At 38.3% G+C, this 14,598-nt stretch overlaps 1 protein-coding gene across 7 annotated transcripts in view; it reads left to right on the top strand.

The window, feature by feature from the left end:
• NAP1L4 (nucleosome assembly protein 1 like 4) overlaps positions 1-13,597 on the top strand; it is a 28,667-nt gene extending 15,070 nt beyond the window's left edge. For 4 of the 7 annotated variants that reach the window (XM_080405812.1, XM_080405811.1, XM_080405813.1 and 1 more), the window contains 6 exons: positions 1,323-1,468; positions 3,063-3,085; positions 3,722-3,841; positions 4,130-4,159; positions 5,497-5,553; positions 12,306-13,597. In XM_080405812.1, coding sequence (XP_080261938.1) covers positions 1,323-1,468; positions 3,063-3,085; positions 3,722-3,841; positions 4,130-4,159; positions 5,497-5,553; positions 12,306-12,344 — 415 coding nt within the window. In that variant the 3' untranslated portion in view covers positions 12,345-13,597. Of the gene's footprint in view, positions 1-1,322; positions 1,469-3,062; positions 3,086-3,721; positions 3,842-4,129; positions 4,160-5,475; positions 5,554-6,720; positions 6,759-12,305 lie in introns of all 7 variants that reach the window. The other 3 variants (XR_013930947.1, XM_080405814.1, XR_013930946.1) reach the window with 3 other exon arrangements.
• Positions 13,598-14,598: the final 1,001 nt, after the last annotated feature.

The raw sequence follows: 14,598 nt of genomic DNA, 5'->3' as shown, positions 1-14,598 counted from the left end.
TGAGTTGGACAGCACGCTAGAGTTTTCCTTTGGATAAAGCACTGTTCTGTCTAACCTAACCTTTTCTCCTCACTGATCTCTGCTCCATAGCCAGTGTTCAGTGGCACACCAGAGCAGAGCTGAGACAACTGACAAATGTTTTTGTACCTTTGCTTTCTTAGCTTACTTAGTGTTTTTTATGTTCCAGTCTCTCTGCTAAGGGTGTGTTTTTAGCTTCTGGTGGGAAGGTTTTGGGGGGTTGTTTTTATTTTGTTTTTAAACTAAAACTAAAGAAATGCCAAATACTTGCTTTCTTGAAGGCACCCTGACAACCTCAAAACCTTCTGTCTTTTAGTGCTACATGCTGGCTTTTGAATTGAGTATTCACCGGCAGTGAGGCAAAACATGTACTTGCATGTTTAGTGAAAACTGTACCTAAGTAAAACCTAGTCTGTTTTGAAGAAAACTTTAGTTAATTACAGCAAAATGTTTTCTGTTAAAGTCTTAGAGGAGTCGCTTCCTAAAATTGTCAAAACTTTTATTTCAATTCATGTTTTGTGATGAAGGTTATAGATACTGGAACACGTAGAGCGGGAAGACATTGCAGCTGACTTTGGCCATTTATCTGTAGGACAAGATATTTTGAGGCACTTCAGGGTTACTGTGACACCATTGTTTCCTTTAGAAGAGAACTAGCTGTGTTTACCTCTCAGTCTTTGCCCCATGCAGTTTGGGGTAAAACTATGAGTGGATGGAGAGAGATTTTTAATAGAGATAAAAGTGTCAGTTTGCACAGTAGCAGAAAGGAACTGAAAAATAAGCTCTTTCTAGCTTGCTGTACTTGACTGCCAGGTAAGTCTGAGCACTGCTAAAATGTGCCTCTCCCTGGCCACTCTTTGTACGTTTATTTTTAGGGTAGCTGGATACTGCCTTGGCCTGCAGTGAAAGGTTTTGGACTGGTCTGTCTGTTGGAAGAATAGTTCTCAACCATTGAGTTTTTTGTGTAATAGCTTAATCATGTCCTTGGTTATGGGGAACTCCAGTAGCTGGGGCACAGAGGTATTGAAATATCAGGGGGATGAGGGTAGCGATTACTCTGCGAAGACAAACTATTTAGCTTTTTCATTTAGGGGAGTATTTGATATGTCCAGCATCCACATAGTCTCTAGCACTACGATGCATCATCTACTTGACATCTTGTCAAGTAGATTGAGTTGCCAGTGTGTGTAAAACTAGCTTGATCTAGAGAATGATAGTCTTTGATGTTAGTTGCTGTAATGCTCATTTCCTTATTTTCACTGGTGTCTTATGTTAAAATGCTGTTTTACACATGTTTTCTCTAGGTGTACTATTGACTGGAAGAAAGGAAAAAATGTTACAGTTAAAACAATCAAGAAAAAACAGAAACACAAGGGTCGAGGCACAGTTCGGACAATTACTAAACAAGTACCTAATGATTCTTTTTTTAACTTCTTCAGCCCAATAAAGGGTAAGTGTGGAAATCAAGAATTTAGGTTTCTTCAAAATGTGTTTTATTTCTATGTGTTTGTATTTATACAGCTTAAACATACAAACTATTTAGGCTACTGCATCGTATACTTTCTTCTTACTAGAGGAAGATAGCAAACTGCAGCCCATTGAAACAGATCATTTCATTCTGATGTTATTCTGTAGAATTTGGCTATTAGGTGTGCTGCGTAAACAGGATTCGTAGTATGGCAAGTGTCTTATGTAGAAACCCCTAAAGAATTTGACTTGTTTTACCACAGGATGGCTCCATGCATCATTTTGAGGTTTTTAACATGCAAAAGAAATCTTAACCAACATTGGAAAAGTTATAGCATATTGGTTTTGCTTAAACCTTTGTTTAAGTGGTGGAACTTCCTGTGGTTTCTTCTGTGATTAGTTAGTGATCAGTAATGCCCCATACATACCTTCCTCATCTCCCTACTTACCTGACGGTAGATGTGTACTCATATACCTAAAACAATTTAGATGGATTCCAGAAACATTCTTCTTGGTACATCTCCCATTGTACTCTTCCACCCACAAACATGGAGGGAAGAAACGGTTAACTTTTTGGTCTTCAGAGATGTACTGAACAGAATGGACATTGGTTCTTGTTTCAGTTGTGGGCTACTATGAGCTGTCTGTCCCTTCTGAGTACCACTGCAAATTCCTGTGTACATGGGGATAAGAGACAAGTGATAAGTGTTTCCAAAGTTGGAGTTCATTTGGTACAAAAAGTTCTTTAATATAACATTGTTCTGGGGGGGGGTGGGTTGTTACAAGTAGTTTGTTCTTTCAGAAAGGGGTGGAGATTTGTTGGCCTCATGATGGTTTTCTGTTGTTTTTTTTTAAAACACTTAAAGGACATACTCTAGAGGTAGCTATGTAAGAAAGATGTAACTATGACATCTGCTGGCAGTTGTTGCTTGCATTTTCACTTGAGAACACTGAGCCAAATTACCGATTTCACAGTACTGTGGCACCGGAGTAGAGGAGGGGAATCTGGTTTTGGTTTTTTTTTGTTGTTGTGTTTTTGTTGGTTTGTTTTTTTTTAATTAAACAAACAAACAAAAAAAAACCCAGACTGTTCCTCACTGGTTACAGTACCAGGCCTTTTGTCAACAATGCTTTGCCAATTCCTGACAATGTTAAATCTACTTGGTAGCATCTGTGTTTGGGGAGAGGGGAGGGTTTGTAGCACTCCAGCAAAATAAAGTTACTGTAATCACAGCATTAATACAGAAACAAAATATGTTGCTCTTTGAAGGAAGAAATGTGATCTGCATACCAGTTGAACCTATCTCTGTAGAAAGTATTTCTTGTGCAAAACTCTTCGACATCAAAATGGGCAGCTTTGATGTGCTTATTGCACATAAAATTCTTGAAAAGGCAATTTCTGTGGGTTTAAGATTAATCTGAATTGTCTTTAAAGGTTTTAATAGCTTCTGAAGACACTATAGCCCCAGTGTTTTCTGGTGTGAGGAGGTCTTTATACTGTGTTTTGTCATCTTGAATATTGAGGTGGGCTAGACTACATGAACTTTTCTTAAACTTCCTATCTTTTCTTCTTGTAGTATCTGGTGATGGAGAGTCATTGGTAAGTTTCATTTCTGAAATTCCATGATTGCTCTTTGCCATCTTTTTTGCTAAGCATCTCTGGTGACCCTTTTGGTTCTTTTATTAAATACAGTGTATTTTAATCATTATTCTTGCTTTTACTAAAGCTGGGCTTCATCCTGATAAAAAGAAATGTACTCTTGACTTCTCCAAGTAATCCCTTGACATATTGCTCTTTCTTGCATATCTTGCTGATCCAGTACTTCTACAATGATCACTGTTGGGAAGAAGTAGCTATTTGTTCTAGCTACTCAGGACTATGGCATGGCTGGTGTCTGGTTTTCTAAAAAAATCAGTCTGAAGCATCCTGAAAAATTCTGTAACATCAGGTGTTAGAATGAGCCTTTTTAATAGAAAGTGTTTCAGCAGGACAGTAGCTTGTGTGTAGAAAGTAGAAAACTTCTAAAATAAATCTCAATTCTGAAAACTTGGATTTAGACTTGCAATACTACTTTTATTGTTACAAAGTTAAGTGTACTGAAAGTATGCGTGACGTGAAGGTTGATATTGATGACAGTGTGAAGTTTCTGAAACCTGTAACTTTGGAATACTTTTGTTTACTCCTCTGTAGCATACCACATTACTGGTAGAAAAATCAAACTGACTTACTTTACAGGATGAAGATTCAGAGTTTACTTTAGCAGCAGATTTTGAAATTGGACACTTCTTCCGTGAAAGGATAGTCCCTCGTGCTGTGCTTTATTTCACTGGGGAAGCTATAGAGGATGATGATAACGTATGTATGCTATCAGCATTTTGTTTATTAGCCACCATGTAGATAGAAACCTCCTTTTCTGATTGGCTTAGTATATAGTATTAATTGCATGAGAACAGCAACAAACCTGAAGAGATTCCTGTTGCTTAGGAATAGGAAGGAATTATTTAGGTTGCTCTGGGTGTTTAATCTTTGCTTCTGGAAGGGGCTTAGTTTCAATTACTGTGTTTGAATATTCTAAAACTATTACTGCAGAAGATTTTATGCAAATATTAGCAGAGCTAATAAAACCTTGGGTTTGTTTTTCAGTTTGAAGAAGATGAAGAAGGTGAAGAGGAGGTGAGATGCATACTGTATCTTTTATAGATAACTAATTACCTACTGCATTCCAGTTCCAGAAATAGTCCTATAGGGAGCACAAAAACCCCTGTTCATAAATGCTTCTGTGTATGATGCTTGTTTCCAAAAAAATGTGGCGTTCCTGGCTTACAAAATCTGTGGCTGTGTTTAGTCTTCAAAAAATTACTGTCTGCAAGAACATTAATCCTGGTTTTTTTCTACTGTCTTGAAAGCTGCTTTCTGATAAGCTCATCTTTAATTTTTGACTCTTTTTTTTTTTTTTTTTTCTTGAGTGCTGAATGACAAGAACCTTCAGTCTTATTTTTAAATATCTGCTAACTTAGGCCATAGTGGAATTCGGCTGTCAGCTTTTAGTTGTCGTGAGATTGAAGACTGGGCCGTGCTAAACGTAAAGTAAAAAAGGGAGAGTGCAACTGCTAAAGATAAAGGCTTAATTTAGGACAGAATTTCTAGTATATCAAGAGGTCTGATCAGTTTACACTAGTGTTGTATGTATGCAAACATATCGTGAAAGGCGTTGCACTAAACCACCGAATGATACCACACTTACATGAACTAATACCCTTTACAGAGGTTTACATTTTTATTTTACTGTGGTGATCTTGCTGCTTGGTTAAAGATACATACCTAACTGTCACCAAGATCACCATAGCAGAGTACATCAGAACTTACTGAGGTGGTGCTCTGATGTGGGCTTGCAGCCTTCAGCACCAGTCTCTTTTCTCCTTACAAGTTGCAATGTTGAGTAATATTGTTACTGTTAGGCTGTTGAGTAAATAAAAAATTTTCTTTTTTTTTAAGCTGAGTCTTGATAGAAATAGACATGTATTTTTAATCTGTTTTCAGTGCCAGGTGTTACTATTTAGATGTAGGCATGTGTACAACAGCGTGTGGAAATACTGCAAAACCCTGTGCAGGAATATATAGCCTGTCAACAGTATTCCAAATAAACGGAGACTCTTTGGAAAGAGGTCAAAACAAAGAATAAAATTAGACATATACTTACCAGAACTGTAAAATTCCAAGTAATACGTTGGGTAGAAGTTACATAGGCAACTTATATAGGAAGGGTTGCCTTAAGCCATGCTGAATCTTCCAGATCAATGTTTAAATCTTCTTTTAAAGATTTTGCTTTAAGATTTTGCTCTAAGATTTTGAAGATGCTGAATCCTTTTAAGTCAGCCTAAGTAGTTTTAATGTTGACATCTGAAACACTGTTATTTTTTTAAATTTGCTGTTTTGTTTTTTCTCCATTACAAAAAGTTGCACTTTTAACCTGTTTTAATTTCTGTTAGTTTATCTCTATTTTGTCATAGGAGTTGGAGGGGGAAGAGGAGGGAGAAGAAGAGGAAGATGCAGAGAGTGATCCTAAGGTAAGGATTTTAGTGTGAGCAGTCATATCACAGACTGCAATCATGAGCAGTGTAATTAAGGTTATAATGGTTTGTGAAAAATATTAATAAATTACATATAAAAAAAAACCCAAACAAAACCCACCCTAGCTCGTGACTGCAGTGTTTCTGCCTTCTTAAGCACTCAAGTGGCCCTCAGTGTTTCCATAAATTGAGAAAGCGTAGGTTTTGTCTTCCAACCTGCACTAAGAAAAAGATAACTCCCAAACTGTGTGCCTTTACTTCGTAATGATATTTCTGTATAATAATTACATATTTCTTTTCCTTTGGAAAGGTCACATTCAAGTATTCTGTGGCTGGACTTCAATTTAGGATTAGTCTGAAAAATCTCAGCTAGCTTGTTTATTTTGGGTTTTTGTGCTTTTTTTGGCTGTCCTCATGCCTGCAGGTTAAACTCCGCACATCTGTACTCTGCTAGAAATCAAAAAAAGTTAGTCCCCAACTTTGACTTTTAAACTTTACTAGACTTGATTTTTAAATCAGCCTTAAGGGTTAGTGCTTCTTCTGATAGGTATTTTTCAATCCTTCAGTCATGGTAAAGTTGATGCTTATATTTAGTGAAGCTGGGACAGTGATGACAGACTTGCATTCATTTAGTTCTTAAAGCATTGGCTTTAAATTTTTTATAAAGGCACAGATGAAAAGTGAAAGGCATGCAAAACTACTTGATCTTTGGATGGAAGTCTTTAACAGTAGCTTAAGGTATCACTTTTCTGATGTAGAGCTTTATGTACATCATCATGTCACTATTAAATTTGTCACCGTATCAAGAACTGAGCTTGTTTTTCTTTAATGGGAAATATTGTATAGTAAGGACAGTCTGTCTTGTGGAAAGATTGATCAGACAGGGTTAGAGTGGCAGAAATGAGTATTCTGACTCTGCTCTGCAGGATCAAAATGCAGTGGGGTACCTGTAATGGGAAAAGTTGGACAGCTGAGAAACAAAATATTAGTTCTAAGTTGAGGTATATTTGTGATAAGCATCAAATACCCTTTTAAAGGATTTGGTATTCTGTAGAAAAACAGCTTAAGGTATCTTGGAAGGTTATGGTTGTTGCCTCCTGTATTATTTTGTGCATTTCACTTTTCATTCATGCTGACAGTTCCTTTCAATTTTTTCCCATTTAGGTGTAATTTAAGTCTGTTTATCATTCATACATTTCTAGGTAAGGTGGAATTCCATTCATACCTAACTTCCAAGAGTCCCATTTGTAGCCATGCAATGTGGTGTGTTTTCTAGGGTTTTCTGGGGGTTTTTTGTTGTTTTTTTCCTTGTATGGGGAAAAGAAATGGGGGAATTGTGACTTCAGCGTTTAGGTTTTATCAGCAAAAAATAGAAAGAAATGTGTATAGAGATGAATGCCTTTAAATCATATAAATCAGATTTTTTCAGAATGACCTCTCTGCCTTCCTGGCACAACTTCTGCTTTACCTTTGTAGCAAGCAAGCTGTACTTCATATATTCACGATAGGAGAAACTGAGACTTGTCAGACTTTTTTCCCCTTGTTTCTGATTTGATGTTGTCTCTACTGTTTTTTGTGTACATGCAGATTGTTTCTTAAATATCTCCTCTGCTCTTCTTGAACTCTTGTAACCAGCTTACTTAATAATGCTGGAAAGGACATACTATTTATGCTTTCTGAAAAGGCAGTCAGTCACTCTTGGAGGACTTTTTTTGAGCTCTCTCATGTTTCTGAACAGATACTGCTCTCCTGCTTACCTGTCTCTATTGAAAAGAAGAAAAAGAAGTTCCTTCTGTTGTATACTGTCATCTTTCGCCTTTCATCCCATGCCTCATAGAGAATAATGCCTGCAACAGGCTCCATGCTTTTTTTCTCCCCTCTATTTTAGGCTTGTTTCTTTTTTTCTTTAATTACTTAGGAGAAACTGTAATCTTTCCAACTCATTCCCTCTGTGTGTAGATAATGCCCTTTGTGAAACTCAACATTGAGCTGTGGTTTTGGGTTTTATTTTTTTTTTCTGATCTGACATGGTTTCAGAAGCCAGCTACACTGCCTCAGCATACTCGCACTGTTTACTCATGTGTAGTGGCACAACATCCATGTGTCCCAACAGCTTGTATCTGCTGCAGTCTGTTACACAGCTGTCTTCCCTTCGTAAAGTTAAGAACTGTCAGCTGCCAGCTTCAGTTTTTCAAGTCAACTTGGAATTCTGTTTTTTTGTCTTTTGAGACTCATATCTCTAATCATGTTTTCCATTCCTCCTGTTTATCCTGTTTCTCCCTGTCCCGTGCCTCTCTTTGCCTTTCAGTTCCCCCCCTGCTTTTCTTAGTTCTAGAATAGCTTTCCTTTTCATGTACACAAAAAAATAATAGTTCTTTGGTCTGCTTTCCTTCTAAATTCAGTTTCTCCTCATCAGTCTCTTCCATGTTACCTCCTCCTTGGTTGTGCTACATTTGCTACATAATTATCAACACTTTCTGCTTTGTTAACTTTTCTTCCTTCCTCTCGCTTCTGTCAGTTTTGAAGTATGAGTTGTTCAGTTAGAACCTGATCGTTATCAACTTTATATATAGCATAAGTGCTTGGTGTAAGAGTTGTGGTTTTGGAAGCCTGAGCAGTCGGATGACTGGAAGTAGCTTCAGAAGTTGCTACAGAAGCAGATAATGTAGCTTGTTTTGTCTAGTATATGTTTCTATGTGCTTGCATACCCTGTTCCTTTAGCTGCCTTTATTTCACATTACTGACAGTGCTTGAATTGAGAAATACCTGGCACAGTAATACAGAATGCAGTTTTGAATTATGAACTGAAAAGCTGCTGTGGGGAGAGACTGCACGTGCTTCAGGGTGCTTGGTCTATCTTTTAAGTAACAGTGGTGGAAGGGCCTGTTAGCAGCAGATTCATTTTCAGAACCTTTGAAGTGTTCTGTTCACTTGTGGAGGAGGCAGTTCAGACCGCTTGCTTACTTAACTCCAGTTAGCTCTGAGTTTACTTCCCATGTATGTATTTGATACCTTTGCTTGTTCTCATTCCATAACATAGATTAGAAAATTAACAAAGATAAGGTTTAGCTTTAGGACCCCTAGCTGAACTATTTCCTGGTAAGGCATTTGAAGTAGTGAAAAGCTTTCTTCCTTCTGTGCCATCAGCGTTACTGCCTACATTGATCCTGCTGTTGGCAGCAAAGTTTGGGAGTCAGTGAGGTCTTGGTGGGCTGCCTGTGCCTGCACAGCTACTTTAGTGGATGGGAAGCTTCCCAAAAAGTGATTTGTAGAAGTAAGGAGGTGAAGGTTCAGTTGCTCTTTGAATCACCTAGGAATGTATCCTGCCTAAATCTGTTTAAACATTGAAGATTAATAAAAACTCAGTGTCTTTCAGCAGTAACTGTGTGAAAAAGATACGGTTTGAAAGGATTAAATTGCTAACCTAAATGGTGTGGATACTTTGGGCTTATACTCCCATCCTCTAGGACACCAGGTCATTTGGATGGGTAGATGCAGAGAGCTGTGTGTATGGAAGTCATGAAAACAGTGTTACTTCAAACGTGCTTTTCTTCTCCATGTTAGCCCTACGATCCTGCAAATTTTAAGTGAAATTTCCTGTAAATTTGATGTCTCCGCTATGTCCCTGAGCAGCTGATGCAGTTTACCTGATGTGATTGCTGATGTTTGAGCAGGTGGTCTGTACATGAGCTAATTAGCTAAAGTTTCTTGCGTTGTCCTGGGTAATCAAATGCCAGAAGAAAAATCTTCATGTCCATTGTAGCAAGAGTATTTTTATTTTTAGTTCTGGGCAAGTGATGCACTAAAGAGGCAGGGTCAAAAAAGCTTTATATTGATGCTTTTTAGCGAAAGAAAAAAGAGGTGGGAGTCTCACTGATTTAGCTTGTATAGCTCCATTATAACAGCGTCTTAAACAAGAATCGAAGGCCCAGAGTAGTTTAAACTCCTTGTACATATTATGAAATAGTTTAAAGATGTACAAATATGAAAAGTGGTAGGATTTTTTTATGAACTTAAGTCATTGCTCATGACTGCTGTAGAGAATCTCTTTACAAGAAGAACAGTTCTTACTTGTCTGTGTAGTGCTGGTAGTAAACTTCAGTACATGTGATGCTGCCGAATTTGTTTTAAAATAAGATACAATTCCTCCTTATCTTCGCCAGTTAAAGTCTTTTTGTTTGGTCTTTGTTGCCTGGCCAGTGCACTCACCACCTTTTTAAGTATCTTGGGAAGTTAATTTAGGGAAGTACAACATGAATGGAAATCTTGCTAGAAGAGGAAGATAAATAGCATAAGATCTGTCTAGGGCCAAAAAATGGGTTGACCCCCATTTGTGTATGTAACGTATCCCACATTGGCTGGCTGACCAAATGTCTGGGCCCTGCAGGAAGAGCAGGCTCAAGCTTAACAGCCTTGTCTGAGGGTGTATGGATGTAGTATCTCGCTTGCAGTTTAGGGTCTGGTCCCTGATCTTACAGGAGCCATTAGAGGTCAAAGATAAGTCTCAATGTGCATGTGCCTGATAGGGCAGCTGTAACTTGAAGAAGATTGTAGTCATCTATCTGTGCTGTTGTCATCTTGGGATTAGAGATGCTTTGTAGGAGGCTGGCTGATAGCTGAAGGCGGTATGGAACTTGCGTGCTGGCCTGCTTAGCAAGAGCGGTGAGGTACTACTGAAATGGTGGAAGAAAATTGATTATGTTGGAGTCTGGATCTGAGATATTGCCTTGTTGCTTATAGTCTGCTGACAAACACTTTACATGTATGGTCAAGATAGATAGGCCCTCAACTATAAGCTAAAAATAGCATAAACTAGCAGTATTTCTCTCAAAATTCTCCAACAACTAACTCGTATCCAAGAACCCCTTAAACTGTATTCTTTGTCTGAGAGCAGTAATCAACACTGAAAGGTCCTTAAGAAGGAACTTTGTAATCCCTGTGACTCAGTTTTTACAGGATAAAGATTTATATGCAATAATATGATTTAAATCTTTACAGTAATAAAGACAAAGAAAAGGCAATTAAGTTTATTAGAAAATATAACAAGGGGTTTGGTTAATCATTAAAATTCAGTGGAAATGGTTGCAGTGGTCAGCCTAAGTATGTCTAATATAACAGGTGAGTAGGAAGGAAGGAGGGAGATGGAAAGATTTAAAGTACTTTCTGAATAATGGGTTTGTTGCTTGATTAGGGCTCTTACCCAGAATGCGTGAGTGAGGAGAAGTAATGCTGTGTACTCCTCTGTGGCCACCTTCAGGTACAAAGCAGTTACAAGAAGAACAGATACTTTCAGAAAGCTTTTTGATAAAAACGTTGCTAGTTTTTGCCTGCCCCTAGATGAAAAGCAGTACCATGCAAGGTATTACCAGTGGCCATCAGACTTCTGCTTTCTGAGAGAGAGAATGCTAGCTAATTTTGTGTTTTGTGTAAACCTATCCTTCTTTCCAAGAGGGAATTAATGAACATGAATTCACATCGGTGTTATTTGGAATCCCAGGCAGATGAGACAGTACAAAGTTGATGTTAGTGAGATGTGCGCTGTGGGAGGAAAACCACAAGGAAGAAGTCTGAAAGGTCTTTGGCATATCCGTGCAGAGGAGGCAGCATTTGGCTTTAATCCAGTGGGAATGATAGTGACCGCTGGAACCCTAAAGCAGTTTAGGTGAGGAAGAGGAAAAATAGTCTGGGTTTAGTGCCGGTTGTCAAGGACAAAACTTAGGATAAGGAATCTTTGTTGCACCTGGTTCTCCTCACTACAGGAAAAATACCTAAGTTGCCTTAGCTTTTGGTTGCTTGATGTGTAATGAACTCTTGCATGTTTACTTCTGTTGCTAAGTTACTAAGATTTTATTTCGCGGTCAGTGACATTCAAGGTGTCGTGGTTTATACCTGTATTTTTCTTTGCTAGAATTCAGCAGGTGTCTGTGACTGCTGGCTGTTTGTAATAAACTATATTAAGAATGCTAAAGGGAGAAGCAAACTGGAAATACACTGAATAAATTATCCTGCTTTCTAAGAATCCTATTTTACAACAAAAAAGCAAGAAGTGCCATGTAAAACCTGAAGTTCTTAGCTGTCTGAGTACTTGCTCTCCTTCCCAAATACACTTCCTTTTGCCAGAGGGGAAGTTGTTTTACTACCTAATGAAGGTGTTTCTACTTTTACATATTCAGATTAACACTGGGCAAGAAGTCCACATGTTAAACTGTTGAATAGTTACCTGCTGGTGATGCAGAACCTAGAAGAAATCAACACATTAATTACATTTTTATCACTTTGGCAGAAAGAGCAAGGCTTCTAAGGGAAAAACTCAAATGTGCTGCAGAATAAGCAGCCTGGCTTCCCTCCCTCCCTCCTCAGTTAGTGAGGTGGCAGCAGTTTATTGTTAAACTGTTTAATGGGAACCGAAAGTCAAATTGAGCCTCTGGTTGAGGGGGAGTAGGAGGTGGTTTGCTTTCTTGTTTGTTTGAACCTTGGCCTACTGGATGGAGCATGAAGAACACAAATGTAGATTAAAAATACTATGGGGTACCAAGCAGTTTGGGGATAGGGGGGAAACCCGATAAATATGGTGACTGCTGTTCAGACCTTTATGATCTAGTCTGAGTTTACTTGTATCTCTTCTTGTACACGTTAATGATACCTCTGGCTAATTCAAAACTGCGTAGCAAATTTCTTTTATTTGTTGTATTTTCTTGCACACCATTTTGATTTTTAACTGGTTCTTTTTTCTTTTTCCCTTTATCCAGAAAGATTCCAGCCAACCTGCTGAATGCAAACAACAGTAATAAGGAAATACCACTTGGAAGTGATATTTGAACAACTTGTAACAAATATTTGGGTACCTGGCCTGCAGTTCAGGATATTCCATTGCTGCAGCACAATCTTATTAACAATGCTTAAAATTAATTTGTTTTAAAATGCATGATTTTCACTAACTTTTCTTTATTGCTTAACATGTACAGTGGCAACTTCAATGCATTTGGGAAATATGAGGTTTAAATAAAGCACACTCTACAGCCGTTGGTACACTAGCTAAGTATGTCAGTAGGCCTTCGGAGCCTTTTTTGCCCTATGCACAATATGCCCAGGGCAATAGTCCAGACTACCAGGTGAGGATTATCCATTTTCTTGTTAAACATTGAAAACTGCAGAATAGCAATGCGCTGAGAAGCTAAAGTAAATGGATTACACATATGGTAGCTGAAACGGATAGAGCAATATGACTTTTGCTAGTTCCCTCCCCCCTTTTTTTAATGTTTCTTGCAACCTACAGATTGAACTAGTGCTTGAGCAGCTTTAAGTGTCATATTTATTATCTCAGTAAAACCAACTGAATTGAAGTAATTTTACTTCATTGAAGGGGGTGTCATATTTGAGACTTAGTTGTTCATCTTACTATTTATTTATTCATGTTTGTAAGTACTTTGACAGAATTAGTGCTTTTTAATAGTTTTTAATATACTTGAAAATCTTCTTTCTCTTTTGCATACGATATGGGTACTTGTAAAACAAATGATTTGAGTTGGTCTCAATGTAGTAGTCTAGACAGACGAAACGAACTTGCATTAAAATGACAACTCTTCTGGGTGAAGGTCAAAATGCAAAGGCCAAACTGTTGCTGTTGATGGAAGTGGGTTGCAGCCAAAGAACCAGAAAATTTCCAGTAGTTTTATTGCTTAGTGTCTAGCATGGAAGGACCTTTCACTATGAACACGGAAATTTATCAAAATTCAGCTCAATAAATCTGAAGTTTCGGTGTCTTACATGCAACACTGAAATTATTCCATTCCACAATTTGTTTTATTTAAAGCTCTGAAGTCTTCAAAACTACCTTTTGTTGTTGTGTGGCACTTCAGGTACACATTTCTAGTTTCAGCATCCATTGCCAACCTCTGGCAGCAGTTGAATAGCAGCTGTATCAACACTGTGACCAGGCATGTAGAGTGCTCCAGCCTTACCTTACACATTTGTAACTTAATACGGTGTTTTCAATTTGTACAGAATAGATAGAATATTCTATTAAAGTTGTGAAACATTATCATTGGTGCTTGTCTGGTCCGTAATGCTTCCTAGGTTAAATGAACATCCCTTTGACTTTCAGTAGTGAACAGTGAATTGTTTGATGAGGGGCACACCAGCTGTTTGGCCTCCTACACCACTTTTCTGAGCATCCTGCTAGGTTCAGTTGTCAAAAGCCAACGAAAGGAGCCCTTGTAAGTAGTGCATTATGGAGTTCTTTATGTAAATCAGAACAAACTTGCTCAATTTGCCAGTAAACGGTCTGGGATGTTCTGTAGACTTTGGGGAGGCAGCATCGTTGTTAAAGGTTCCATGTGATCTGTGCAGTTTGGTCACAGAATAAATGAGATGCTGGGGGACGTAAACTGGTTTATGACCTGTTAATGCCACATCGGTACCTTGCAGTCGAAAGATGTGTGGCACAAACACTCAGGTGATGTGCTGCAATGTTAAGGCAGGAGTGAGGGAAGGGGGAAGAAGGCAAGAATAGGGGTAGGTTGTGGGCTTTTATTTGAAAAAAAAAATGGGGAAAAATGAGGGTTTGTAACCAGTCATTAGACTGTAAGTGTACCAGAGCATGCAGAGAGAACAGTGTAAAGGCATGCTGACAAGGGGAGGAATAGCAAAGTGGAGTTTACCCATGCGCAGACTGGCTAATGACAGTGCTGGTGATGCTTGGCATGGCAAATAGAAATATTTGACCAGCTTTGCTTCTTTTTGTATCAAAAGAAACCGAATTATAGTTCCCCCATCCTAAACAAGTACTTTCCACTACATGGTTAAACGGGAGTGCTGTTACTCAGAGATAAACATCTGCAAATGAACACACTGAAGTAATTTATGTGCATGAATCCTGAAAGGCTAACTTTAATTTTGAGAAAACGGGAAATTCCAGAACACATAGAGCAAATGTGCCAGCGTTCAGGGAGCACAAATGAGATGGCTTGGTAATGAAGCTGCCAAGCAAGATGTTCATCCTTGGGGAAAGTGATGGGAAAGCTGAGCTGGGATTCTTAAAGC

This window comes from Falco punctatus (genome assembly GCF_963210335.1).
Source record: "Falco punctatus genome assembly, chromosome: 10".
NCBI classification, from domain to species: domain Eukaryota; kingdom Metazoa; phylum Chordata; class Aves; order Falconiformes; family Falconidae; genus Falco; species Falco punctatus.
The sequence above is the reverse complement of the archived record's forward strand: the minus strand, read 5'-3'. Positions and strand labels throughout refer to the sequence as shown.